The 26,503-nt window shown below is 41.7% G+C and overlaps 1 protein-coding gene across 3 annotated transcripts in view; it reads left to right on the top strand.

The window, feature by feature from the left end:
* Positions 1-26,299, top strand: part of TNNC2 (troponin C2, fast skeletal type) — a 33,955-nt gene extending 7,656 nt beyond the window's left edge. Inside the window, exons 1-6 of one of the 3 annotated variants that reach the window (XM_088481908.1) lie at positions 21,737-21,816; positions 22,371-22,425; positions 23,466-23,609; positions 24,566-24,680; positions 24,762-24,898; positions 25,870-26,299. In XM_088481908.1, coding sequence (XP_088338034.1) covers positions 21,808-21,816; positions 22,371-22,425; positions 23,466-23,609; positions 24,566-24,680; positions 24,762-24,898; positions 25,870-25,901 — 492 coding nt within the window. In that variant the 5' untranslated portion in view covers positions 21,737-21,807 and the 3' untranslated portion in view covers positions 25,902-26,299. Of the gene's footprint in view, positions 1-21,736; positions 21,817-22,334; positions 22,426-23,465; positions 23,610-24,565; positions 24,681-24,761; positions 24,899-25,869 lie in introns of those variants that run through there. The other 2 variants (XM_088481909.1, XM_088481907.1) reach the window with 2 other exon arrangements.
* The last annotated feature ends 204 nt before the right edge of the window (positions 26,300-26,503 follow it).

The following is a 26,503-nucleotide window of genomic DNA, read 5'->3' as shown; positions in this document are numbered from 1 at the left end:
TGGGTAGATCTCCCGCATCCTGTCCACTTCTTAGTGCAGTGGGCAGGTTGAGGAGATAATAACCGAATCACGGGTACTTAGGGAAGGGACTTGTGCAATATTATGCAATGTACCTTATGACTAAAGAGCCCTGCCCACCCCACGGGTCAGCTTCGCCCAGAGAGGAGAATGAAAAAGTCGGTAAGTATGACCTATACTTCTGTTGCTGACCAACACTGATCTTAGGATAGTTGCCACTTTGATTAGGATCGCATTTGTGGATTTATAAGTGAATACTATTTGTGACTGTGATTTGGGGAGCAACTGTGGACAACTCTGTGTCAGACGCTATGAGTTGCGAATGTCCAATAACTGCATACACAATGGGCTGACTATATTTTCCTAGCGAGACAGGTATACATTGTTGAGCCACAAACAGCGCAATGTAATGTAATTGTCTGAAACAGCAATATAACAGGGTCCATTTCACCCACAACAAATATTTGTTCCCATTTTGCAACAGCGTTACCATGCACTGTATTCAGTTTAGTTTGTTTTTTGTAAACATAATTTCATTCAACTCAGAAATGTGTTGTTAGAAAGGGAATGCAGGACACATAACCTACATACAAATTCTCCAAATAAATAATTATAGGGATGAAAAACATATTTTTTGTTACATAACATATTCCTTTAAGAATTCAAACTATGGATGTGGGTCAGCCAATCAAGGCTGGTTGGCCACAGTCCGTAAGTACAGTATGCCGTCTGTTTTATCTTTATCAAATATTCATCTGTCAATAAGAAGAAGCAGTACACAATAGTCTGCTCATATACTTTCATATGGGTTTCAGTCAGTTTACTTGTAGGAAATGGGGAGGTTACATACTACTACTTTTCCATCTAGGCAGGGGCGCTGAAAGGGGGTGGGAGCAGGCTTCCTGGAGGGTCTGACGCTACCCCCCCCTCTTTACTGTCAGCTGAGCAGCCCAGCACGCGCTGCAAAGGGAGACTGCTTGGTGCTGCAGAACAGCAGCAGCAGTCTCCTCTGCCTGTGGGGGGACCGATCATCCTGATCGCGCCCCCCTGGATTTGCGCTGGGCTGAGGGGCTCACAGTCCCCCCCCCCCTCCCCAGCGCTCAGTGTCGCTTCGTGGCTCTGCAACTATATTTTTTTCTTTTTTTTTTTACTTAAGGGGGCTTGGCCACGCCCCCTTCATCCTGGCCCGGCACGGCTCTTGGCAGCCCTGCACCTGTCCTGGGTCTGACACAATTCCAAAATGGGTCAGACCCAGGACAGACCCCTTTTCTACTGCATGCCGATCCAGGTTATTCCTGGATCAGCGCCGTTCACACCGCACAAGGGTGCAGTGGAACACTTCTCCCGGCACATGGAGATAACCGTGCAAGAGCCGGGAGACCAGCTGACCGAGCCCCAGAGGACATCACCGGAGCACAAGGTCGCAAGGGGGGATTTGCGGTATCCGGCAGCGCATTCTCCCTGTATTCTTTCAGAAAAATACAGGGAGAAGTGTGTGGATGGGATTCACAGGAACAATGCGAATTTTTATCAGAAATATCACACTACAACCGCAGTTTAAATGCGGATTGTAGTAAATGCGGGTCTTTATGCAGTGCATTTAAAGCTTCAAACTTAAAAATCTGTTATCTTGAAGTAGGGATGGCCATCGGTGATTACCATCTATGGCGATCTATCGATGGTTTGCACCCCCTGGATGGGCACGTCAGGCCTCGGGCCTATGAAGAATGGGTGTGGGGCTTACCGGCTGCCGGGGGCGGAGCTAAGCTTCAACCTGCCACTAAAAATAAAAAAACTCCTCATCCATTGATGGCAGAAAACCATTGGATCTCTGCCATCGATGGCAAAAGTAGTTGACATTGATTAGCAACCATCGATGTTTTGGAAACCTATATGGTCGATGGCCATCCCTATTTTCAAGTGTACATTTTATTATAAACAGCTCTTTTCTGTTTTGGGAAAGTGGATTAATGCAGAAGCAAGAGCCAGAAAGTAGGTCTTGGTGGTGGTTAGAAAAAAATACACCCATTTACTTTTAGTTCACTTTCTTGCAATTTTGTTGCCATTTTGGGAAGACTGCCCTTGCCATGTGAAAAATAGGCACAAAAAAAGAAAAAGAAACTGATTACTGCACCGGACTTTTGTTATTAGATGGTTTTGAAGTACCCCTATAATTTACTGACAGACATTTTATCTGGCAGCATGCCAGCCGCAGATGTCCGCGGCGTACACTGTGAGATATCTCAGTGTATTAACCCCGACATCTGCACTCCGACCCCCAGGGGAGGAGACATTTCCTTGTTCCTTCCATGGGAACTAACACAGGAAATATCTGTCTGTCGGCCGCGGCTTGGCATACACTGCCTGATGCAGCCCACAGTTTACCCCATAAATATCGCATCGGATGGGTATGCTGGACAATCCGGCATGCCCGACCGAGCAATATTTAACCCTCGGCCCACACACGCTACAATTATCGTGGCGATCCGCGGATTTGGGGCAGATCGCCCCGATAATTGTAGCGTGTATGGCCAGCTTAACTAATATTGTAATTCCCTCGGGGGTGTAGCCTACTGACAACTAATAAGTACGCAAAAACTAGTAGAGCAAAAAGTTGTTGTCCTCTAATCGTGGCGCACTAATTCTAAACTAAAACATACATTTTATAAATAAAAGTTATGTTTTAGAATTAGTGCGCCACGATTAGAGGACAACAACTCTTACTAGTTTTCATGTTAAAAATATGCAAACTAATGCCATTCCCTGAAAATTTAGAAGTTTCTGAAAAAAAAAATAATAAAAAAAAAAAATATATATATATATATATATATATAAATGTCTTCTATGAGTACTGCATATATAATTACTCATTTTGAGGTTGTAATGTGACTAGCACAAAAAGTACCAAAATAGGATCAGTAGAGAAGGGGTTAACATCCTTGTTAATGACAGCTATATCAAAAATATGAGAGTAGTGCGACCAGTGCCACGGCACAGAGCACCGCAGGGCAGGGGTCGGTGTCTGGGCCTGTCAATCGCTGTTTGTGCATCGTATCCCATTTTTTACTGGGATAACTTTGATATATTAAAAAATCCAGCCAGAGCCCAGTTTCTTACAGCACTCCCAACCTTCTGTTTTGTTTCAGACCAGAGGTTCCCAAACTCCGCTATTACAGTCCAGGTTTTAAGGATATCCATGCTTGAGTCCAGAAAGTTAAATCAAGTTGACTGAGGTGCTAAATAAGTCACCTGTGCACAAGCATGAATATTCTTAAAACATGGACTGTAATGGCGGAGTCTAGGAACCTCTGGTTTCAGACCCTTTTTAACTTATTCCAAGGGGTATATTTAATAACCTGCAGTTTGTCAAAGCCGCTTTGGCAAATGGATTTAAAACGGCAACAGTAATAAATGATAAACCAGCCTGGTTTAGTATTTATTTCTGTTGATGCTAAGCTGACGATCATCAGTGGCTTTTACAAACCATGGTTTAGTAAATCCACCCCTTAGGATTATTAGTATAATAGAGACAGGTTAGAAAACACTGCTAGTTTAAACAATTGCTAGTTGTAAGTCAATATATTAACATTTGTTAAAAAAAAAAAAGATTTACATGGGTTTGTGCTGGGTTCATTAGTAATTCAAGCTAACTTCTTATAGGAACGAATACATTAAGGATTTTGCACCTGAGGCTCATTTAGAATAGCTTTAGCGAATCAGCTGATATTTTCTTCTCATATCACTAATCAACCACATGTCTATGCTGCCCCCTTGTGGTGTACTCAGCAACAGGTGTGTGTGTGTTAACAATAGTTCATATTTTATACCTCAATAAAAAATTTCTAAGTATTGTTGTTATTTCAAAATATTTTTGAAAACAAATTATTACCCTTAAGTTCAGTATGGATTCAAAAGCAGCATAGTGAAGACTTCCTCTTTTTCTGGCTGGAAAAGGGGATGTAGTCTGGAAGCCGACGGTCTAAATGCCTACCGCCGGCTTCCAGACTTTCTAATCCCGGCGTGGTACTAATGACAGGCGTTGAAAACTCGACACCTGTCATTAACCAGATGCCGGAAGACCGACGCCCGGCATACCGAACGAAGGTAAGCCGGGGGTGGAGGGTTAGGTTTAGGGCTCCCGGGGGGACTTAGGGCTAGACACCCCCCCGGGAGGGTTAGGTTTAGGCTAGGGGAAGGGGGGGTTAGGGTTAGGCACCCCCGGGGGGAGGTTAGGGTTAGGCACCCCTAAGGGAGGGTTGGGGGGGGAATTAGGTTAGCGATACTTACCTTAGGGACGATCGGGTCTTCACCCTTGTCGGGCTGCCGCTGTCGGGATTTGAACCGCCGGCCATGCGACTGGCGGTAATACCTACTACATCCCTGGAAAAGCACAATGTTCAATCTCTGCCTTGTGACACTTTGTGATGTATTTTATAAGGAAAAATGTACTAGATTTTATTTTATCATTATTACATTGTGACCATAGTTTGCTGTTTATGTCTGTATGTGACACATACTACTTTCCAGAAATTATTATAAAGTACCTATGCATTACACAATTCTACCCAACAGAGCCCCCCCCCCCCCTCCACTCCTGATGAAACGGCGATTACTCTGTGGCCAAGAAATGCATCAGGTGTTTTAAACAATCGATGGTTTGTTGGAGGACATTCCACCATCACCCATGGCCGTCTCTGGTATTTCAGCCAAATTTCAGCTAGTGCTCCACAAGACATCCATTCCGAATCACTCTCCATTACCACAGCAGCCAGTCCCGGAATTCGAATTGTGACGGGAAGTGTACGTGCCAACTAGCCCATTATTGGGCACTTCCATTACGAGAGTTGCCGGCTCTGGTATTTCTCATAGACATACACCAGATAGCACTGCCAATATTGTCTATTTACTGGCACATAATCGCTTACAGAATACCTGTCACAGATACTGTGACCATTCTCTTTATTACTGCTGCCGGACACATGCTTGCAATTGTTATTTATTATTATTATTACTACAGAAAAGTGTGCGTGCCTATTATTCCAACACTGGGCAGAAGTGCTGCCACCCCTGTAATCATTTATTGGCATATACCATTAAGCACTGCTGCTATTGAACTGTATATTTACTGGGCTCAACACTTGCAGGGTATTCGCCACACCTGCCTATGATGCTATATACACTGGAGGTTCAATTATTTAAGTTTATTTTGTGTGCACACAATAAATACCTAATTTATCAACGAGTGATATTCATGTTATCACTAGTTACTAATCTTAAATGGTGCTTCAACCAATCAGCTCCTGTCATTTTTCAAACATATGACAGTAGCTGATTGGTTGGATCACCATTTAAGATAACACCAATATCACTCATTGATAAATGAGGACCTAAGTTTCCAAGATATTTTTCTCTATTATTTCAGCTGACCCTGCCATTAGACTTTGTGACATACTGGAAGTGCTATCCATATTCCATAAATTGATAGCTGACTATGGGGCTGATGTGGCCTCAGATGCAGTCCTGATTTGGTTGCTATTGATTGATGTTTTTGGGAGTGCGCATGTGCCCTAATGCAGCTGCGGCTCCGGACACAGTGTCTGCAGCTGTTTGGGGATGGGGGTGGTGACGGGATAGAGTGTGTAAAACGCTGACTTGTTGAGCCATTGACTGCGTCATTTTTATACAGATTCACTTGCCTTGGTAGCTGGACCTTCTAAGCAAGGCTGTAGAGTGCCTGGCCGGGCACAGGTAATGGCAAGACAATAGCCTAATGTAAGGTGGTGTGGCCACATCTCCTTCCAAAAACAAAACAATATCTGCTCCACAGGGAGGCACTATTGTGATCGCTCCCCCCCCCCTCTCCTATCAGGTGCAGCCGACCTGTACTCACTGTGCTGCTGCCACTGACAATACCATGAGTATGAGGGGGGAGCAACGGACCTGGATCCCCGCCGAGCCCCTCCAGCATGCCCAGTAATAAGTACCTGCTCCCCCTTCCTCTTGGTGTCCCTGATTCTGAGCAACCTTAGGGTTACACATATGTTTGACGGTTGTAAGGGTGAACCTATGCTGCATCTGCGGACACAGATAGTGGGAGTATTTTTCTAAAAGATGCCTCCTGCTGCATTAACATTATTTCTAGGATCCACTGCGGCTGATGACACAGCCCTGATCACTTCTGCGTCCATCTATGAATCAGGCCCTATATAAAATAAATGCTTCTCAGTGGAGGCAGCCGAACACTGTCAGAAGTATGTAAAAAGCTTTTCAACTGTACCAATCAACTTTTGCCTATTTTCTTTTAATGATTGATCCAGCTTCTGCCTTAACCTACTAGGTACATTTTTTGATGGATTTGTTACTTATTTTCCCCTCGGCAGCGATCTGGATACATTGTTACTTCTTGCTGAACAATATTTATTGGAGAAGCCTCAATTAAATTACTGGACTTTGTAAAGATAAAAGTTCCTTTTCGTTGGGTTTTTGCCTGGCAAGTGGCTACATTATTACATAAATCCTTCCACATTATGATCTCATTGTGTTCTTAGATTATTTGTGTTACTTTATTTATACTTTATTGCTTCTATGTGATTAACATATTACCAATTATACACATCCATTTGCGCTCACCTCTCATTTTCTTTTGCCATTACTTTTATTGGGGTCCAGCTCCCCATTATTTTGTGAGCGCCATTTGGATTGATCACAAAATCCACAAAAACAAACAAATAGTCTGTTGCATCCTGAGGAAGGGATGTGTTACCCTGAAACGTCAATGTCTGATTAAATTCTGCATTTTCTTCACAAGACTCTGAGTGCCGCCTGCTGTGTCCTTCCCTCTCTCTCTCTCTCTCTCTCTCTCTCTCTCTCTCTCTCTCTCTCTCTCTCTCTCTCTCTCTATAGTGTGTGTGTGTGTGTGTGTGTGTGTGTGTGTGTATCCTAGGCGAATCGTGAGCTTTAAGAAGTGCACAATCTCAAAAATAGGTTAAAAAAGACATCATCTCTCATTCATCATGAAGATGTGACATTGTGACGCTGTGTTCTTACATTCACATGTGCAGCATTTTTACACTGCTCACTTTTAGTAATTACCTAGCCATGTTCTCCTCCCACTATAAAAATAGGGACTGTAGCATGAATGCAAAATAATACTGTATCTATCATTGTTGGTGACCCCCATGAGTGCAGTTAGTTACCAAGACTGTGATTTCTCGAGACCAAATGTGGTGTCTCTACAAAGGAAAGGAGTGTACCTGCACCTTTACCACATCTCTCAGATGATGGTACAAACTGACACTTCTTTCTGTTGCTCTATTTGAATCTACTTTTTGCCCTTTTCCCAAATTCTATAGAACTTAATAAACCCTTGTAACATTTTCAGGTGTGTTTTGTTAGATTTGAGGCACCCCTATTGTCCAGGGTCTGATTAAAACTATGAAATGTAAATATAATACATCCAATATATTTTCACTTGAACTTTTATAACTTTGTGTATGGTTTTTTTTTTTTGCAATTCTGCAATATAGCATGGCAAAACAAATAGTGTCTGCTGTTTAAAGCACTGACATTAATGTATTGATTAATGTAACACAGTAGTTTTCCTTGTATATTTTACAAAGGAAGTCCTTTGTCAGTTGAATATCCATTAGTAAAATGCCACTGCTTATTGTTCTTACGTTATCTGCATGTCCATATATATGGTTGGGACCATCGATGGGCAATCCTACTGTGTGTCACAAGAAGATGGCAAGCCAATCAGGAAGGAGTGAGGAAACTAAGTGATGAGGGTGGGGCTATTGGGCCTGCCTGAGAAACAAAAAAACATTTATACATCTCTGTCATTGATGGCAGGGAACCATTGGACCATCACCATTGATGGCAAAACCATAGACCACAGGTTCTCAAACTCGGTCCTCAGGACCCCAAACAGTGCATGTTTTGCAGGTCTCCTCACATAATTACTGGTAAATAGTTAGCCGCACCTGTTGATCTTTTAAAATGTGTTAGTGAGTAATGAATACACCTGTGCACCTGCTGGGTGACCTGCAAAAAGTGAACTGTGTGGGTTCCAGAGGACCGAGTTTGAGAACCACTGCCATAGACCATCCATGGAGGACAATCGATGCTCGATGGCCATCCCTACTTTTCCATTAGGCAAATGAGGCACATGCCTAGGGGTGGCACTCTGATGCTTTTTTTATTACTGTTGGACCAATATTTCCTTGTAATTACAAAATATTTCCACTGTACAGTACCATGGGCCGGATTCAGAGATGCACGCTAATGCCGCCGCTCCATGAATTTGTATGCAGCAGCTGTGCGAAAATATGCAAATGTTACAGCCATTAGGATTTGTATTCAAAAGACGGCCACTGGCGGCTTTGCAAAACCAAGTGGCTGCGTCGGTCGCAGATCAGTCGATTATCAGACTTCTGAGGAAGCCTATAGTTTACCCTATGTATACTCCGATGGGAACTGAGATGCCAGAGCCATTTTAACTGCACTGAAAATGGTTGCGACACGCATGCGTCTGAGTCATCACCATCCCGTTGCCATTCACAAACGGCCCTGTCTGTATATAATTTTGTGAATAATCCTCACTGAGAGCGACGACAATGAAACTTAATGCATGCGCAGGTCACCGATAATCGCTCAACTGCGTAAACATCGGCATTGTGCCATCTCTGAATAAGGCCCCTTATGGCATCTTGAGTGGAGTGTGGGCAGGTAGGACATGCGCAAACTGCACATCTTACCAACCCGCACTCAAATTGGTGTGCAGCATGGTACAGTGGAAATATTTTGTAATTGCAGGAGGCTGGCCAATCAGCAGACAGGCCTGGGGTGGCAGATGCCCATCCAGTTACCAGAGGCAACTCTCTGATTGGGTTACAGATGCAGTTCGACATGTGATATTTCAACTTGCCACTCAAGATGGAAAACTGCTCTGCAGAACATACATTTTCTGCCTTGAAAAAGATTAAGGGCCATATTCAATTAGCGACAAAAAAACGTTTTCGGTGAAAAAATTTCGCTGATGACGTCATTTTGCCAGCGGAAACTTATACCCGGATTCAATTGTGGCGACTTTTCTCCAGTGCGAAAACGCAATGCAATTTACCTGGTGGAAAAGTTTCGCCTATGAATATCTGTCAGAAAAAAGTGCAGAATTGCGGTTTTGGGGTGCAAAGGTGGGGAAACCACCCTGCACCCTTAGGACAGGTCCCCAAAGGTAAACTGTGTTTAAAAAAATTAGAACACCCCAAAAAATTACTTTGAAAATGGGGACAAAAAAGTACAAAGTTGAGGTACAAGCTTCAAAACTAGCGAAATAGACTTTGGAGGGTCTGCAAGTATGGGTATGGGGGGTTTTGTTTATTGCAGGTGCTTGCTGAAGGTGCGTTTTTTAAGTTTTTTTAAAACCACACTTTTGCGATTTTTAACCATGCTTGCATCCGTACCCCAAATTTGCTGGGACTAGTTATTTTCTCCAAAAAAAACCCTGCTAAATGCTATTCTTCACCACTTGTGCAAAGACGTGAATTAGCAGCTAATGAGAGCATTTAAGTACCCCAAATAGCTTCAGCAGGGCTATTCGGGGGCATCTACCATAATCCGCAATTAGCCCTGAAGCCCAGAAGCTGTCTATCCCAATGTGCATTGATTTTCATTAGACCCATGGCGCACACACCTCATATGTGTCTCTTTATGTCTAAGGCCCGTATTCAATGAGTTTCGCAAAACTTTTTTGGCATGCCGCACTTTTTGCCGACTTCGCATGTTTTAGCTGCGGAAACTTATCGGGTGTGCCCCCGCTATTCGCCGTGTTCAATCCCAAAGGCCACGAACACGAGTCACGGCGATACTCAAACAGGCGAAAATTGCTGTCAGAAATGGGGAAATCAGCCTGACACCCCCCAAAAGATGCACTAACATTGGGGATCAGTATAGATTAGCCCCCCTGGAGCTATTTGGGGTACTTAAGTGCTTTCAATTACCTTTATATAGCTTCTTTGCTGAAGAATAGCATTAAGCAGTTTTTTATGGAAAAAATAAGTAGTCCTGTCAAATTTGGGGTACTTGATAAGGGTGCAAGCATGGTTTTAAATTGCTAAAGTGGTTTTAAGTGTTGCCAAAAACGCACCTTCAGCATGCACCTGCAAACAAAAAAACACCTCCCCCATACTTGCATGTCCCCCAAAAGTTTATTTTGCTACTTTTTATGTTTGTACCCCCACTTTGTACTTTTTTGCCCCATTTTCAATGTCATTTTTTGGGGTGTTCCTCCATTTCTTTTTATGCAGTTATCCTTTGGGGGGCTGTCCCAAGGTTGCAGAGTGGTTTCCATATCTTTGCATCCCAAAACCTCAATTCTGCACTTTTTTTCCGCCTGCTATTCATAGGCAAAATTTTTGCCTATTACATTGCATTGACTTTCCGCGTACGCGAAAAGCAGATGGAATTGAATACTGAGATAAGTTTCCGACAGGCAAAAAGTCTGTTCAGGAGTGATGAACAGACGGCAAAGTGAGTTCAGGAGTGATGTCGGTAGTCACAGACCACGTCTTCACTCCTGGGGGGCTAGAGCAGGAGGATATGTGTAGAACAGATTTCCTCCATAACAGACGGGGGAAGTAACGGGACTCTGTCAGCTAAAGCCCAGTTGGCTGTAGTTGCATCCCATGTGACCATGCCAGGTAAGTGATTCATTTTGTAATAGAAACTTATGAGATCAATTAAGCACACACTATGCAGGGGTGAAGCTAGCTTTTCTGTCATCTGGGGCAAAGACTCATCACGGCGCCCCCCCATCCTGTCCCATTAGAGAAGTCACCATATATATGACCACCACATAATACATATAGCATTAGTGACCACCACATACTACAGACAGCATTAGTGGCCGCCATACACTACAGACAGCATCAGTGACCACCATATACTATAGACAGCATTAGTAACAGCCATATACTACATACTACAGACAGCATTAGTGACCATCATATACTACAGCATGCATCAGTGACCACCATATAATACATAGAGCATTAGTGACCACCCTATACTACACCCAGCATTAGTAACAGCCATTTTACTACACACAGCATTAGTGACCGCCATATATTATACTCAGCATTAGTGACCACCATGTACTACAGACAACATTAAACTATGTACATCCTTCAGTCTCAAGAAAAATAAGCCTAATTAACCCCAATAAATCATTAAGCCTTTACTCCTCCCTCTTACTATTGGTATTACCTACTATAAACTATACCCCAACACTCCTGTCCCCCACATACCTTAACTTACCTGTTGGAGATCACATATGTTGAATCTATTCATCTCCTGTAGGAGCCACACAGTAGTGTCCAGGAAGCAGATGGCTGTCAGGTATGCTGCTGTCAGTGAGGAGGAGGAGGAGCAATGTACAAAGATGCAAGGGAGACGGGTAATGCAGCCTATTGCTGCCCAGCACAGCGCCTGAGAGGTAATAATTGTGTGCTGACCCTGCCTCCCTGGCATTACAGCTGAAACAGCTGCAACTCCAGAACCCCTGCTGGTGCCCTTCTCACTCTGTCACCCAGGACTCATGCCAATTTCCCCCCTAACTGCACCCATGACACCATGTCACTGATAGAATCTGCACAATACAATGTCTGAGGGTACCACAGCATGTCAGAGACATCTGCAGCGATCCCTTATTTTCATTTGCAAATAGCAGTCCCCTTAATGTGTACGGCAAATATTGCCAATATTCAAGAACTGAACAGCTTAGCATCTCAGAGCTGGCACACAGAAGCTGACAACTTTAGAATAGATTGTGTAAAGTATTGTAGCCTATAGGCTGCTAATCATTTTTTTTTGTTGAGAGGGATGAGAAGGAATCCTTGTACATGGCTGCGCATAGGCAGTAGCAGTAAAGTGACAACGCATGCTTACTTTTCGCTGGGGTGGGTTCTAATCGCATGAAACCCTTAATAAATTACACAGAAAAAATAATTTCTTATTGTTAGACATGCACCTGTAAGAAATTACAGTTATCATAGGCCTAATTAGAGGCAAAATTACGGATCATGATTAATCTTCCCCTAAGTTGCTTACTATAAGATACTATGATTATTTATTCGCATACAAGATGCTCTGAGGTAGTGGTTCCCAATCCCACCTGGGTACTCTTAGGCAGCCCATTTGCATTATTTGTACCACCCAACATTTGCAAAGCAAAATATTTATAGTTAATAATATAACCACTATTAGATAAAATGTTTAGCCACCACGATAAAAAATAAATGCACTTAAATTGTACATATATATGCATTTCTCACACGTTACAATAAAATAAAATTGACAATAAATCTATAGTCCACATGTACATTCTTTTTATCTTTTAAATCTATTATATGTTCTAACAATTACAGAGATAGACTTTAATTTTTTACTTTTAAGCTGCATACACACAAAACGATTTTGTTACCAATGATTTTATGAACGGTTTTCTGTCAGATTATATGTCAGATTTTTTAAAGTGTAATGAACGATTTTTTTGAACTACAAACGATTTTTGCATATTAACTTAATGAAAATCGTTGAGTTGACAAGTCTGACTGAACTACAAACGTGAACGCGCATGAACGATAATCATTCATCAATTGACTCAGAAAGTGAATGATTTTTTCAAACGATTATCGTTAAACGATATCGTTTAACGATAATCGTTCAAAAAATCGTTGTGTGTGTGTGCAACTTTATAGTTACATTTTTACATTATTATTTTGAATCAACTAGAAACTGGTAAAACATATATTAACATGCAATACAATATGCTGATGTCATAGCCACAAGTTCAGATATTAGGTGCACAGTATCAGGTTCAGTTGCGTATCTATAATGGATGCAGGGTGCAGTAGTGCATGCAGGGGAGGTTTCTGAGTACCCAGAAACCCCCCTGACAGACTGAAGTGCAGGAACCATGTTCTTAAGCGCCACTCCCTCACGGCAAATTGCCGTGATTCGCAGGTCAATATGGAGGAGGCAGAGCCAATATGATGCGATTTCATTAGAATTGAGTCATTTGGCCAGCCCCCTCCCGATTGACCCGCAAATCGCGGCAATTTGCTGCAAGGGGCGGGGTTTAAGAACATGCTGCCAGCCTGCTAGGTCCTGTTCCGGTCAGATCTGCTGCAAGGTAAGTTTGTTTGTGTATATGTGACATACAGTCAGGTCCATAAATATTGGGACACCGACAGAAATTTTCAGATTTTGGCCTCTATTCACCACCACAATGGTTTTAAAATGAAACAAACAAGATGAGCTTTAACTGAAGACTTTCAGACTTAATTTGAGATTAATTACATCCAAATCAGGTGAACGGTGTAGGAATTACAACAGTTTCTATATGTGCCTCCACTTTTTAAGGGGCCAAAAGTAATGGGACTATCAACTCAAAAGCTATTTCATGGACAGGTGTGGGCTATTCCCTCATTATTTCATTATCAATTAAGCAGGTAAAAGGTCTGGAGTTGATTCTAGGTGTGATATTTGCATTTGGAATCAGTTGCTGTCAACTCTCAATATGAGATCCAAAGAGCTGTCACTATCAGTGAAGCAAGCCATCATTAGGCTGAAAAATCAAAACAAACCCATCAGAGAGATAGCAAAAACATTAGGTGTGGCCAAATCAACTGTTTGGAACATACTTAAAAAGAAAGAACGCACCGGAGAGCTCAGCAACACCAAAAGACCCGGAAGACCATGGAAAACAACTGTGGTGGATGACAAAATAATTATTTCCCTGGTGAAGAAAAACCCCTTCACAACAGTTGGCCAAATCAAGAACACTCTCCAGGAGGTAGATGTATATGTGTCAAAGTCAACAATCAAGAGAAGACTTCACAAGAGTGAATATAGAGGGTTCACCACAAGATGTAAACCATTGGTGAGCCACAAAAACAGGAAGACCAGATTAGAGTTTGCCAAACAACATCTAAAAAAGCCATTACAGATCTGGAACAACATCCTATGGACAGATGAGACAAAGATCAACTTGTACCAGAGTGATGGGAAGAGAAGAGAAGGAAAGGAACTGCTCATGATCCAAAACATACCACCTCATCAGTGATGCATGGTGGTGGTAGTGTCATGGCGTGGGCATGTATGGCTGCCAATGGAACTGGTTCCCTTGTATTTATTGATGATGTGACTGCTGACAAAAGCAGCAGAATGAATTCTGAAGTGTTTCGGGCAATATTATATGCTCATATTCAGTCAAATGCTTCAGAACTCATTGGACGGCGCTTTACAGTGCAGATGGACAATGACCCGAAGCATACTGCAAAAGCAACCAAAGAGTTTTTTAAGGCTAAAAAGTGGAATGTTATGCAATCGCCGAGTCAAACCCCTGACCTGAATCCGATTGAGCATGCATTTCACTTGATGAAGACAAAACTGAAGGGAAAATGCCCCAAGAACAAGCAGGAACTGAAGACATTTGCAGTAGAGGCCTGGCAGAGCATCACCAGGGATGAAATCCAGCGTCTGGTGATGTCTATGCGTTCCAGACTTCAGGCTGTAATTGCCTGCAAAGGATTTGCAACAAAGTATTAAAAAGTGAAAGTTAGATTTAGGATTGTTTAGTTTGTCCCATTACTTTTGGCCCCTTAAAAAGTGGGAGGCACATATAGAAACCGTTGTAATTCCTACACCGTTCACCTGATTTGGATGTAATTACCCTCAAATTAAATCTGAAAGTCTGCAGTTAAATCACATCTTGTTTGTTTCATTTCAAAGCCATTGTGGTGGTGAATAGAGGCCAAAATCTGAAAATTCTGTCAATGTCCCAATATTTATGGACCTGACTGTAGGTGTGTATATATCTGTGTGCATATAAGGTATGGGAGACATATGTATGTGTGTGCGTGTTTGGGTAAATGTGTGTAAGTCTATATGCGTGTGTATGTGTATATATATATATATATATATGTATGTATGTGTGTTCACACACATTAAATTATGGACCCCCCCCTTAAAAATCCTACACACGGTCCTCTGGGTCCAGGAGGGCCCACACCGCACACCCTGCACCCATATGCAGTTATACTTACCTCTCTGCAGTCTCCGGACTCCTGCGACTGCCGGTGGCCCGGAGCTGCAGAGCACCAAAAATCACAGGGAAAGCGACCAAGCCACAGTTTACTGCGCTGCCAGAGAGGAGGGGGCCCACACAGCAGCTGCACACAGGCCCTCTCCTCTCTTAAACCGCCCCTGGTCAGGTTATTATCTGGATTTCACTAAATCCAGATAATCTCTTATATGCAGGAAACACCAGAGACCATGAGATAAATGTATCAACAGTACATATATCACAGCGCTAATGAAGCTCTGTTTCTCCGATTTTAGATGCAAAAAGCATTTTCACCAGCATGTATGTAAATTTCATATACTGAAGTGGGGGAGAGAAAACTCATCCCTCAGGTGGTTATAGCAAGTCCCATAGTCCATCAGTTAAGCACTGATGCAGTAGGCCACCAATAACTTTTTCGGTGCATGCCTCTACTTGGCATGCACAGAAAAGTTACACTGTTTGACCCTCCTACTGCTGGTAGGAATATAGACGCCACACAAAAAATACAACAAAAAAAAATCTTTATTTACAAAAACAGCATCTGCAGCACACAACTTCATGCTTACCTCCTGCAGTATGCACAACGGGGATGGCCATCGGTGGGTTGTCCATTGATGATTACCGTCAATGGGACAAAACAATCTATGGTGAACCACTGCTTGGGGGCACGGCGGACAGCGGGCCATTCAAAATCGGGGGTGAGACTTAGCAGCCCACCGGGGGCAGGGCTAAGCTCCATGCCGTCGGGAAAAAGAAAAAACCCATCAGGTCCCAGTCTGCCATTGGTAGTTAAACATCCATGGTTGTTAACTATTGATGGTCGATGGCCATCCCTAATGCACTTTGGACAGCAGATAACAGCAGCAGAAGCTGGGGATTTCTGATCTGACTCCCTGGAGAAACGGTAAGCTATTCTTTTATTGGTGACTGCTAATGCTAATATCGCCCCTAATAGTAGCCTATGGCAGCACCGATAAGACACTTGTGTAGTTGTCGGATTAAGCACATGGTTAGGTCTAGACTATACAGGGCTGATGGCCCTGTGACGTCACACCCACGTGACTCGGCCTGAAAGGGGGAGGGGATGCTAACGGGGGACCAAAAGTGTCCCCTCGCTGGCTCGCTACGCTCACCACGCTTCGGGCACGGTGGCTCGCTGCGCTCGTCACAGATATTTATTCCCCCTCTGTGCCCTAGTGGATGGTAACGCAGGAGCGGTCCAGCCTCCTGCAGCGGTCACGTGGTGTCTACGTCACAGAGGTCCTTTCTCCAACTTGGAAATAGCAGCAACCTTAAGCACATATCTACCTTCATACATTTGCCTTCACGACACTGTATTTCCCTGCCTGTTATCAGGGCTTTACTGTGATGTATGGGGGTAGAAATCCTTAGGACACTACATTCCCAATGTGTCTATTTATAACCTGGAGGTCTTGCCGTCCTGCCATTACAGACATTTTTCCTCATACCCCAGTTTGAGAACCTTTGCTCTGTCTTCATATTGTGCAAGCAAATTATCAGAACTCCCCCAATTAAAACAGTGGTATAGGGGAACTGCCTGTGAGCAATGTCATTCCATTTACTAAAATGATAAAGAACATTTCTAACATGTCATGCCTGCCTACTTTCCCGGAATGTCTGGGAGAATCTAACATTTCAGAGACTACTCCTAGCATCCTGGAAGAGTAGATAACCCTCCTACCTCCCATCCACTTCTGTAGTGAAGGGGATGGTGCGATGATGCGATTCTCTGTGAATCCCATAATCGTGATTATGCCTCCAGCTGTAAAAAGTCATGCATCTTATAATTTTGCAGCAGGGGTGGGGTGTAATGATGCAATCATAGCACCACGCCTCCAAAGCTTCCCCTGGGACCTCCCTCTCCAGGATTTTCGAAGAGGAAAGTCCCACAAAGTCAGCATCTCTGGCACATGTTTTGTCACAGAACACACCCAGAGCCTGATTCAGCAAGGAACGCAGTTGCTTATACGCACGCAATCAGCCGATTAATGTGCACCGCATATGCATTGCAGTGCGAGTGCCAGAGCCATACACTGCGATCGGGACTGCGGTTGCCCAGCGACCATTGATTGACAGGAAGTGCCGTTTGTAGGTGGTGACGGGGGGGGGTGGTCAGGCAAACACCGGCATGCCGGTGCGTCTCCATGCCGTTTCAGGGGCGTGCATAAATTAACCACTGCGATACCAGATGCCGCCTGAGGTCTCATAGCAAGCGCAGAAGTTAGCAATTCCTGAGTGAGGTCTGACCTGCCTTAACTGTACGTATGGGTCCGATGTTACCGATTGTTTTGCTATGTTGCCCTAGTATACAGATGTGAGTAAGGGGAAGTGGGCGTCCTTATGTCCGGCTGCGATCGCATATCACCGCTGATATTTGTAACTGCGTTGTGTGTGTATAAGCAGAATAGCGATTCTTGCTAAATCAGGTCTACAGTTGCTACATGAAAGGAAATAAAATATGAATAGAGAATGGGATCAATGCATGGTGGCTAAGCAAGCTGAGACTTGTAGTTCAATAACAATTTTAGAACCACATGTAGCCATCATCATGCATGGGTGTAGAGATCCTAAGGACACTGCTTTCCCTATGTGTCTAATTATCATTTGGAAGACATCCCTTGACAATACACAATTTTTGCAGTCATTCATATTGTGCAACAACAACAAAGTAATAGCGACCTGGCGCCAGCAGTGGTGTATAAAAACTAAGTGTCAAATGCTGCACACCTATACAAGAGAAATTTGCCAATCTTCTCACAACAAAAAGCGACAAAAAGTTATATACAGTGTGTATAAGGTGGCGCTAAGAAGACACACAATTATATAGGAGTGAGCTAGACACGCTATTCTCGGGATACTGATGCTCCCCATACTACACGCTGGGACAACCTATTTCGCGGCCATTGCTCTCACTATTGATTGGAGACGCCAGGGAGCTATTAGATCACGCCGAGTCTCCTGACAGAGAGCCGCACAGCGTGGTTGCAATAAACAGACAGCGCCTTGGATACTTTTACTAACTAGTTCTACGCATATGCCTATGGAGGAGTCTTTAAACGTTGATTTGGGACTGTGAGTATATGGATCTCAGATAAAGTGTGAACTATTATGTTGTATTTGGAAGAGCCTTAAAATACCATCAAAGATATATATATTTTTTGCTACATATATATAGCATACTGCATTAAATGCTCTAAATCTACTGAACTGTAGCAGATTACAATTCAATATCACTAATTGGATTTTTGCAGAACAATCTTTCCAAAACTAAGTGGTTCAATCTCACATTCCTAAAGTGTTTTTATTCATTTTTTTATAATTTTTTTTTGTTATGTGCATGTATTATGTTTAATGAAATATATTTTAATATGATTGTCATATGGTAATTAAAAAGGGATATAAATCTCTATATTATTGTGTGTCTTTATAGCGCCACCTTATACATATATATAATTTTATTCATATTGTGCAAAAAGAAAAAAAAATCAAAACTATAATATAATTAAAAAATAAAAGAAGTCTGCAAGGGTTGGGTATGCGATCCCAGCGCTTATAATACTGGTGTTCAGAATCCCGGCAGCATAATCTCAAAGGTTGGAAATCCCAACGCATGCAGGTAAGTATTGAAACCCTTCTCCTAACCCAGTGTTGGCAAACCTTGACACTCCAGCTGTTTTGGAACTATATATCCCAGCATGCCCTGCCACAGTTTTAGCATGCCCTAATAGCAAAACTGTAGCAGTGCATGCTGGGTTATGTAGTTCCACAACAGCTGGAGTGTCAAGGTTAGTCAACACTGTCCTAACCCTAACCCACCTTTCCCGCAGCCTAACTCTATCCCTCCCCTCCCGTAGAGCCTAACCCTGAGTCCCCCCACGGCCCACCCCTAACCCCTAACTCTAATACTAATACTAACCGTCAGGGTTGGCAACCAGGCTTCTGACTACTATCAGGATTCTGGCCCCGAGATTTTGACCGCCGGCATTGTGTGCACCGAGATGCCAACTACATCCCGTCTGCAATACTTCCTAAGGTTTCCTCATCTATCTTTATGCACTCAGTAAAGAGGCCACAACCCTTTAGGCTATCACTTTGTCTCTCTGACTGACAGGGCAAGCTAAGGGCAGAAGTGCTACAACAGCTGAAGGGTCATATATAGACTGGACTATTAATCAATTCTATCTAATTTATTTTCCTGTGGACACCAATTGATTTTTTCTCTACAGTATTTATTATTTTAATACTTATTTTGTTTAAATAAAAACATACCACATCTGATAAATAGACCTGGGAATTATTTACATTATCATTGCTCATAGGTGCAAATGTGCACTAAAATAATAACTAATATGTAATTTGCTTTTGATAGTCTAAATTACGTTAGATAGCGAAAAGTTAATTGGTAGCTTTAGTGTAGATCTGCAGCATTTTAACAGTATTAGTAAATAACCATCAGTGTCTACAATACATTATTATTCATGTCATTTTACACACCCTCTTATACATATACATTATACTACTTCATCCTTTGTGGCCATGTGCACCTATTAAGTACATATGCTTTTACTCTGGTGCCCTCTGCAGGCTGAAAAATACCAATGTCCTTTTGTAAAGTCAGAGTTCACACAACAACCCTCAGGGACCTTTTAATCCTGCCCATTCCGTCCTCCTGTTATTGCTTGTTATATCCCTTTTACACCAGAGCTAAAACCCGGCTTATTGCAGGGTTAACCCGGGTAGCTCCTTGGTGTAAAAGGGTACAGGGTTGAATTCTCGGGTGGAGTGACCCGGCAATCCAACCCAGGTAACTTGCAGGGTTTAACACGGGAATAACCCGTGAAACCCTGCAGTGTAAACGGCGCGATCCGGGTCACGATGACCTGGATCGTGACGCATGCCTGCAGATTGGCCGGCTTCAGTGGCGCTTGGAGATGACGTCATTTCCTAGCGTCCACTTCAACGCCGGAAGAGCCGGGTCATTGCAGATCTGGCTCCAATGGGAACAGTGCCAACTCAGGAATATCCTGGGTCGTGATGGGGAAATTCCGGGTCTGATCCGGATCAGACCTGGAATTTAGGTATAAAAGCAGTTTTAGTTACATGCTCTAGGATTCCAATTAAAAATTTAATCAATTCACAAATCCTTAAGTTACTTGTACACTACACTGATCACTACCAGTGTGTATTTAGCTAGCAGTAATATATACATTTTGTATAACTATTGATAGAAGGAATTTGTCTGAATTCACAATATTATTGTTCTATGTGACTAATATAAATTAAGAACTAACATTGTAGTCCATACTAATATATTTTGAATACTACATATGATTAAACCAATACTTTATGTTTCAAATATTTACATTGACATATGCAACAACTCATTTGTTTTCTGAACTGTTATACTTATCTAATGCTACATACCCATCTTTGTAATGTGCTGCTATGCTTATGAGTCACTTTGATATTCCAATTAAATTCTGATCTGACTGCATCAAATTTGAATGAGCTCTGCCATAGCCATGTGTGGGTATTCTGACTTCCCCCTCTGTTTAAATGACTGTTAACCTCTAATAAATTCTCCTTTGCAACCACTATATTTCAATAAATGGCTTCCTCTCAGCGTATGTTAGTAATTTTTGGTTTTCTTGCTATTTCTCAGACAAAGTTTGAATGTTCCCTCAACTCCTCATTCAGTCTTGTTGCCTTATTTAAAAATTATTCAGCATGTATATGTAATGCAAATTAGATGCAAATTAGTAGTGCATTAAGCATATAAATGTGCTTAGTCCATGATTGCATATTTTAAAAATTACATTACGTGCTTTTGATGTTTACTGCTAAATTAAGACTTTATGATACATTTTGCTAGCTATTACAGCTTTTTGAACTTTTTGCTAATCAAAATCATTGTACTGTATATATTCTATTTACATAATTCTACATCTGTGTCACCCAACTGGTTAGCTATAAAGGTCATGATGAACTATATCTCCTATAATGCCCTGCCATCCTTATTACAGAGAGCAGCTGTCAAAATGTCACGTTTTTGTTTGCCATGAACAGTAATCTAAAACTACTTAAAGGAACACATGCACAATGTGTGTAAACCTAATTAAAATATGTGCACTGTAAAATAATACACATTGACTCCTTTGAAAATGGAATAAGGGCACCTCAGTCTTGGCAGATGTGTGTGTCTATTAAGTTGGAGATGGTGTAAAGTTATATAGAAAGCTATGTAATGTAATACTGCAATATAACTAGCATATTTCCCATTCATTACACTTAGGAAAAACAGCAATATAAAATACACACATATAGAAGTGAAAGCAAAGCATTCTGGGCGAGTAGAGCCTTGTCTGTGTTGAAATCTAAATGTGTTTTTCAGAAAAAGTTGCTCTGTCTGCAGAGTGTATATTTAGTAGTTTGGCAGCTTCTGTCCATCTCCATCTCTGCCAGTCTTAGGGGGTTCATATGCTAGTAGGTAACTCAATCCCCCTCTGAGCTCCACTCCCTAAAAGGAGCCTTCAAGAGTCTGCTAATTATACCAGCTCTTATCTTCTGGCCACCTGCAGCATCCACTTGGGGTTCATTCATCCGTGGACATAGTGCTGTGACGAAGTCCTGTATCTTCAGGCACCATGTCGCAGGTCAGTCTGCAGTCTAGTGTCCACACCAGTATTTCACCATCTTTGTTTGCTCCACTCAATCTAAGATGTTTCTCTCATTCCATCTTTTGTCAAATGAAGCTGTGTACAGATATATATATATAATATATATCCTTTTTTTTTCATTTGAACTTCCATTTTTAATTTGAACCTTCAGTTTTTGTGCTGCCTACATTTTGCGGCAAGATGTTTCCATGGTTTGTGGGTATGAATGGGATTTCTGGATCTCTTCACCATAGACCCTGCAGAAGAAAGTTTTGTCTGAGCTGCCATCTCATGTGGATAAACAATATGGCCGGATGGTTTTGTTGCTTTGTAGAGTTGGATTTATAGAAGGAAGGACCAGGTGTTCCTGGTTTTTGCAGAATGCTCCACAACTAGGCCTTGCTCCCTCATTATTTTATTTGCATCCATAGAGAGTGGAGTGGTGCTTTAAGGGTTAGCTTATTCCTCAAGCACAGTTATGGATGAATAATGGGTAGGAAAACAACTTTCCGACTATCATCACTGATTTCATGCATATGTTTGGTTTGCAGCCTACAGACCAGCAGCAAGATGCGAGGTCTTTCCTCAGTGAGGAAATGATCAGTGGTAAGTCCATGTATACTTTGCTTTTCTAGAATCTAGATTTGTGTGTGTGCAAACAGATAGACAGTTATCTCAGCATGTTTTTACATATGTATAGGTGTGTACTTCTGTAATATACATATTTTTGTGTATGTGTCATTTCAAGTACATATCTAGAAGTATCTCATGTAGGCCTTATGAAATCTGATTTAAGGCCATGTTTTATGGTATGTTACAAAATGGAGGAACATGAGACTGAGGTCATAGGCACCTTCACACTTATATAGAGTGGCGATAGATTAGCACACACTAAGGACATTTATGGAAATTGTTGCACTGGAGAAAAATCTGTAATTTACAGGAACAAATCAGACATTTTATTTTCTAAACTAGAACATTTACATTAAAATATTATTTGTTAGTATGGATGACATCAACTGTTTTTTGTTTTTTTTGTGCGCCATGTTTTATACATGTCATTTGCCTCACCCACAAAGTGAGATGAAAAATTAGGCCGTTAAGGGAGTAAATATAAAGAGGAGCATAATGGGAAGATATAGATTAGAGACTTGTATCTGCATGCACAATGAATTGAAGAACACTGCATATGGGCAAGGAAATAGTGTGCTAGAGCGATTAATAATATGTCAAAGAATAATAGAGAGAAAATCTCAGCAACAACTTATAGCAGACTGAAGACAATGAGAGAAGTGAGAGAGAAACGCCTGGTTTGAGGCAGAAAAAGACAGGTGGCTGAGATGGGGAAAGGCATTAAGCTCAATACTTCTAAGGAATATAAACACATGGCTAAGAGTGTAAGAGACGTACAGCCAGAGAAATACTGCTGGAAGGAATTACTGATATGGGGAAGCACTGCAAAGGAAAGACAGACTGCATGAGTGAGATCATTAGGGGGAAAGAAAGTATCAGGGACTGAGAGAAGGACCGAGTACTATGTGGGTCAGTGACAAGTAATTTATGTTAGGAGAAGATATGTTGTATTATATAACATTTGCTGTGACAGCTAGAAGAGAGAGCTCTAAATGTCCTCTTTCTGTTTACAGAATTCAAGGCCGCCTTCGACATGTTTGACACTGATGGCGGTGGTGACATCAGCACCAAAGAGTTGGGGACTGTCATGAGAATGCTTGGACAGACCCCAACAAAGGAAGAGTTGGACGCCATCATTGAGGAAGTAGATGAGGATGGTAAGCATGGGTGCAAATGTAGTGATTGTGGAAAAAATGCCAGCACCAAAGATGTGTGTGTGTATTTTATATATATATATATATATATATATATATATATATGATATATGTGTGTGTGTGATGTCATCATGGAGACCCCTCCCACTAGTGTCAGTGATGATGCTTCTAGAGATTTCTGGCAAAACACACATTTAAAGTCTCCAAACTATTCTGTTATTTCCCATACTTACTCACCACACAGTCAGCCCTAAAATCAATCAATGACAACATCAACAAATTGTCCACAACCAAAGATGTATATGGGTATAGAAAATAGCAAAAAGGCGCACAGGGATGCACAGGCCACATGCAGAAAGATAATACACTCTGTAAATGAGGAAAGGTGAGAATGTGCCAAAAAGTACAATAGTAAAGAGGTAATGCTAAGGATAATCTATATAATAAAGTCAAGTGCTGATAAGAGAAATAGACAGATGAAGAGGAAGAGAGAGATGGAGTAGGTTGGGGTGAGAGAGAAGGAGAAAAAGAGGGGGGTGGGTGGGGTGCTGAAGAGAGATTAGAAGGAAACAAAAAGATAGGGCGATCACATGGAAACCTAAAAAACTATATTTAATTTTTGTCAGAAACAATTTAACCTATTATTATGTTTTTGGATAATGAGAGGAAATCCATGCAAAAACAGAGAGAACATAAAGACCACACAGATAAGGCCCTTGGAATCGTACCCATGACCCCTGTGCTGTTCGGTAGAACTATCTGCAGAAATACCATGCTTCCACATGTAAAATATGTGACACGCATCTATGCCATGAAATCTGTCTCACAATATTTAAATTTGATAATCCCCCCTGGTAGTTAGAGATGAGATGTGACACCTGAGGCCTGTGATACACCAGGAAAATGATGGTAAAGGTTGTTGGATAAATATATGAAGTAACATCTCTGGCATCTTGCAGGCAGCGGTACCATCGACTTTGAGGAGTTCTTGGTCATGATGGTGCGCCAGATGAAAGAGGATGCGCAAGGAAAGAGTGAAGAGGAGTTAGCTGAATGTTTCCGCATCTTTGACAAGTTAGTATTTTTCTCAGTCATGGGAATGAACTATGTAAAAAACTATAGATCGCTATATACAGTCCTCCTATTTTCTATTAGGAATGCTGATGGTTATATAGATAGTGAGGAGCTGGCCGAGATCCTGCGTTCCTCAGGAGAGAGCATCACAGATGAGGAGATTGAAGAGCTCATGAAGGATGGAGACAAAAACAATGATGGAAAGATTGACTTTGACGGTAAGGAACTATGAGGGGTATTCAATATGAAAGGTTAACTTCCCTGGCGAAGTTAACGTTTCATATCGGAGTTTTTTTCTGCGTAAAGGTATGGTGCGCGCTCCCGCTTATCCCCGTATTCAAAATAAAATTAACGAAAACGGGAAACTCCGAAGTTGGATTTGCGTAAAGTTACAAATTTTTCCTTAAAATAATTGTAAGACCCCACTAAAGTTGTAAAAACATGGGGGATCACTATGGGTACCCCCGTTTTAGCCTTTAATTGTAAGTCGGGGTTTTAAATAGCCGCAGCAGGTGTTTTTTTTCCGACATTGAAGAAGTGATGCAGAAGAGCACTTAGGTTATTTTTTTAGTTTTTTTAAGTGGTCCCATCAAATTTGGGGTACATGAAAATGGGTACTAGCATATTTTTAAGTCCCTAAAGTAAGTTTTTAAAAATTCTGCATTTGTGCACCTGCCGCTATAATTCTATTCTAGAAAATACCTGCCGCATACTTGCAGAATAGCCCTGAACCTATTTCCGTATTCTTAAACAATTTTTTCCCATTTTTTTTTTTCACCCCAATTTTTAAAATAATTTTTTGGGGTGTCCCTATTTTTTTTAAAACTTTTTTTGACACAGTTCTTTTTTAAATGTCATTCCCAGGGGTGCAGGCAATTTTTTTAAGCCTGCACCCCTAAACCCCAATTCTGCACTTTTTTTCGACACCTATTCAATGGTGAAAACTTATACCCGTTTTTTAGCAAATACTTTTCAAAACTGCGATAAGTCTTTGAGATTGAATACGGTGTAAAACTAAAACCAGTGATATTAACGCAAAAAACGATGTTATCGCACCCATATTGAATACCCCTGTATGGCTCTGTGCCACAGGCAATGAAATCTGATCTTCTGCCATATATAGTGACATACTGTTTCTTTGTCCTGTCAACCCTTGCCTTATGTGACACTTGTGCTTGTCTCTCTGCAGAGTTCCTCAAGATGATGGAAGGTGTACAATAAGCTGTGGGACATTCCTTTGGAGCGTATTTACACTAGCCTGTACATTACACTGCTTCTTACACTGTGTGCTGGATAGAGTAACTCCCCCTGCTCTGCCTTGCACCACCAAGAATCCTCGTTTCTGCAATGCCCATCAAGCACCAACTCCATTTTGCTGCCTGCGGACAATCTTTTCTGCCTTTCCATATTCACACCCAGATGCTCTGCACTCTACATCTTTCTTTATTTCTTCAAATCTCAGATGTTATTTATAAAACTGAAAATATCATTAAAAGTCTTAGTGAACCTTTTAAACTTCTGGGCTGCTTTGAAAACCATCAAGAATGAAAATATATTGTGGATTATTGAATTACTGTCTTTCTGGCAATAACAAGCATTACATGCCCGTACCACCTCTACATGGTTTTTGTGTTTATTATTTTTAGATATGTTTTTTTTTTTTCTTCAGTAATATATTGAGCCTGTGAATTATTTATAAAAGTCTCAAATTATGTGTCTTTTTGGTATAGTTAGGTTGGTAACATTATGAGAATAATGGTACAATTGGTAGCCCAAAGTACCAAGTAAGATACAGTACATTAATAATACACAACACCAGAGCT

The sequence above is a fragment of the Taudactylus pleione genome, unplaced genomic scaffold (genome assembly GCF_031769625.1).
Source record: "Taudactylus pleione unplaced genomic scaffold, aTauple2 ptg000279l, whole genome shotgun sequence".
In the NCBI taxonomy this organism is placed as follows: domain Eukaryota; kingdom Metazoa; phylum Chordata; class Amphibia; order Anura; family Myobatrachidae; genus Taudactylus; species Taudactylus pleione.
Note: the sequence above shows the minus strand (reverse complement) of the source record. Positions and strands in the feature narration are given on the sequence as shown.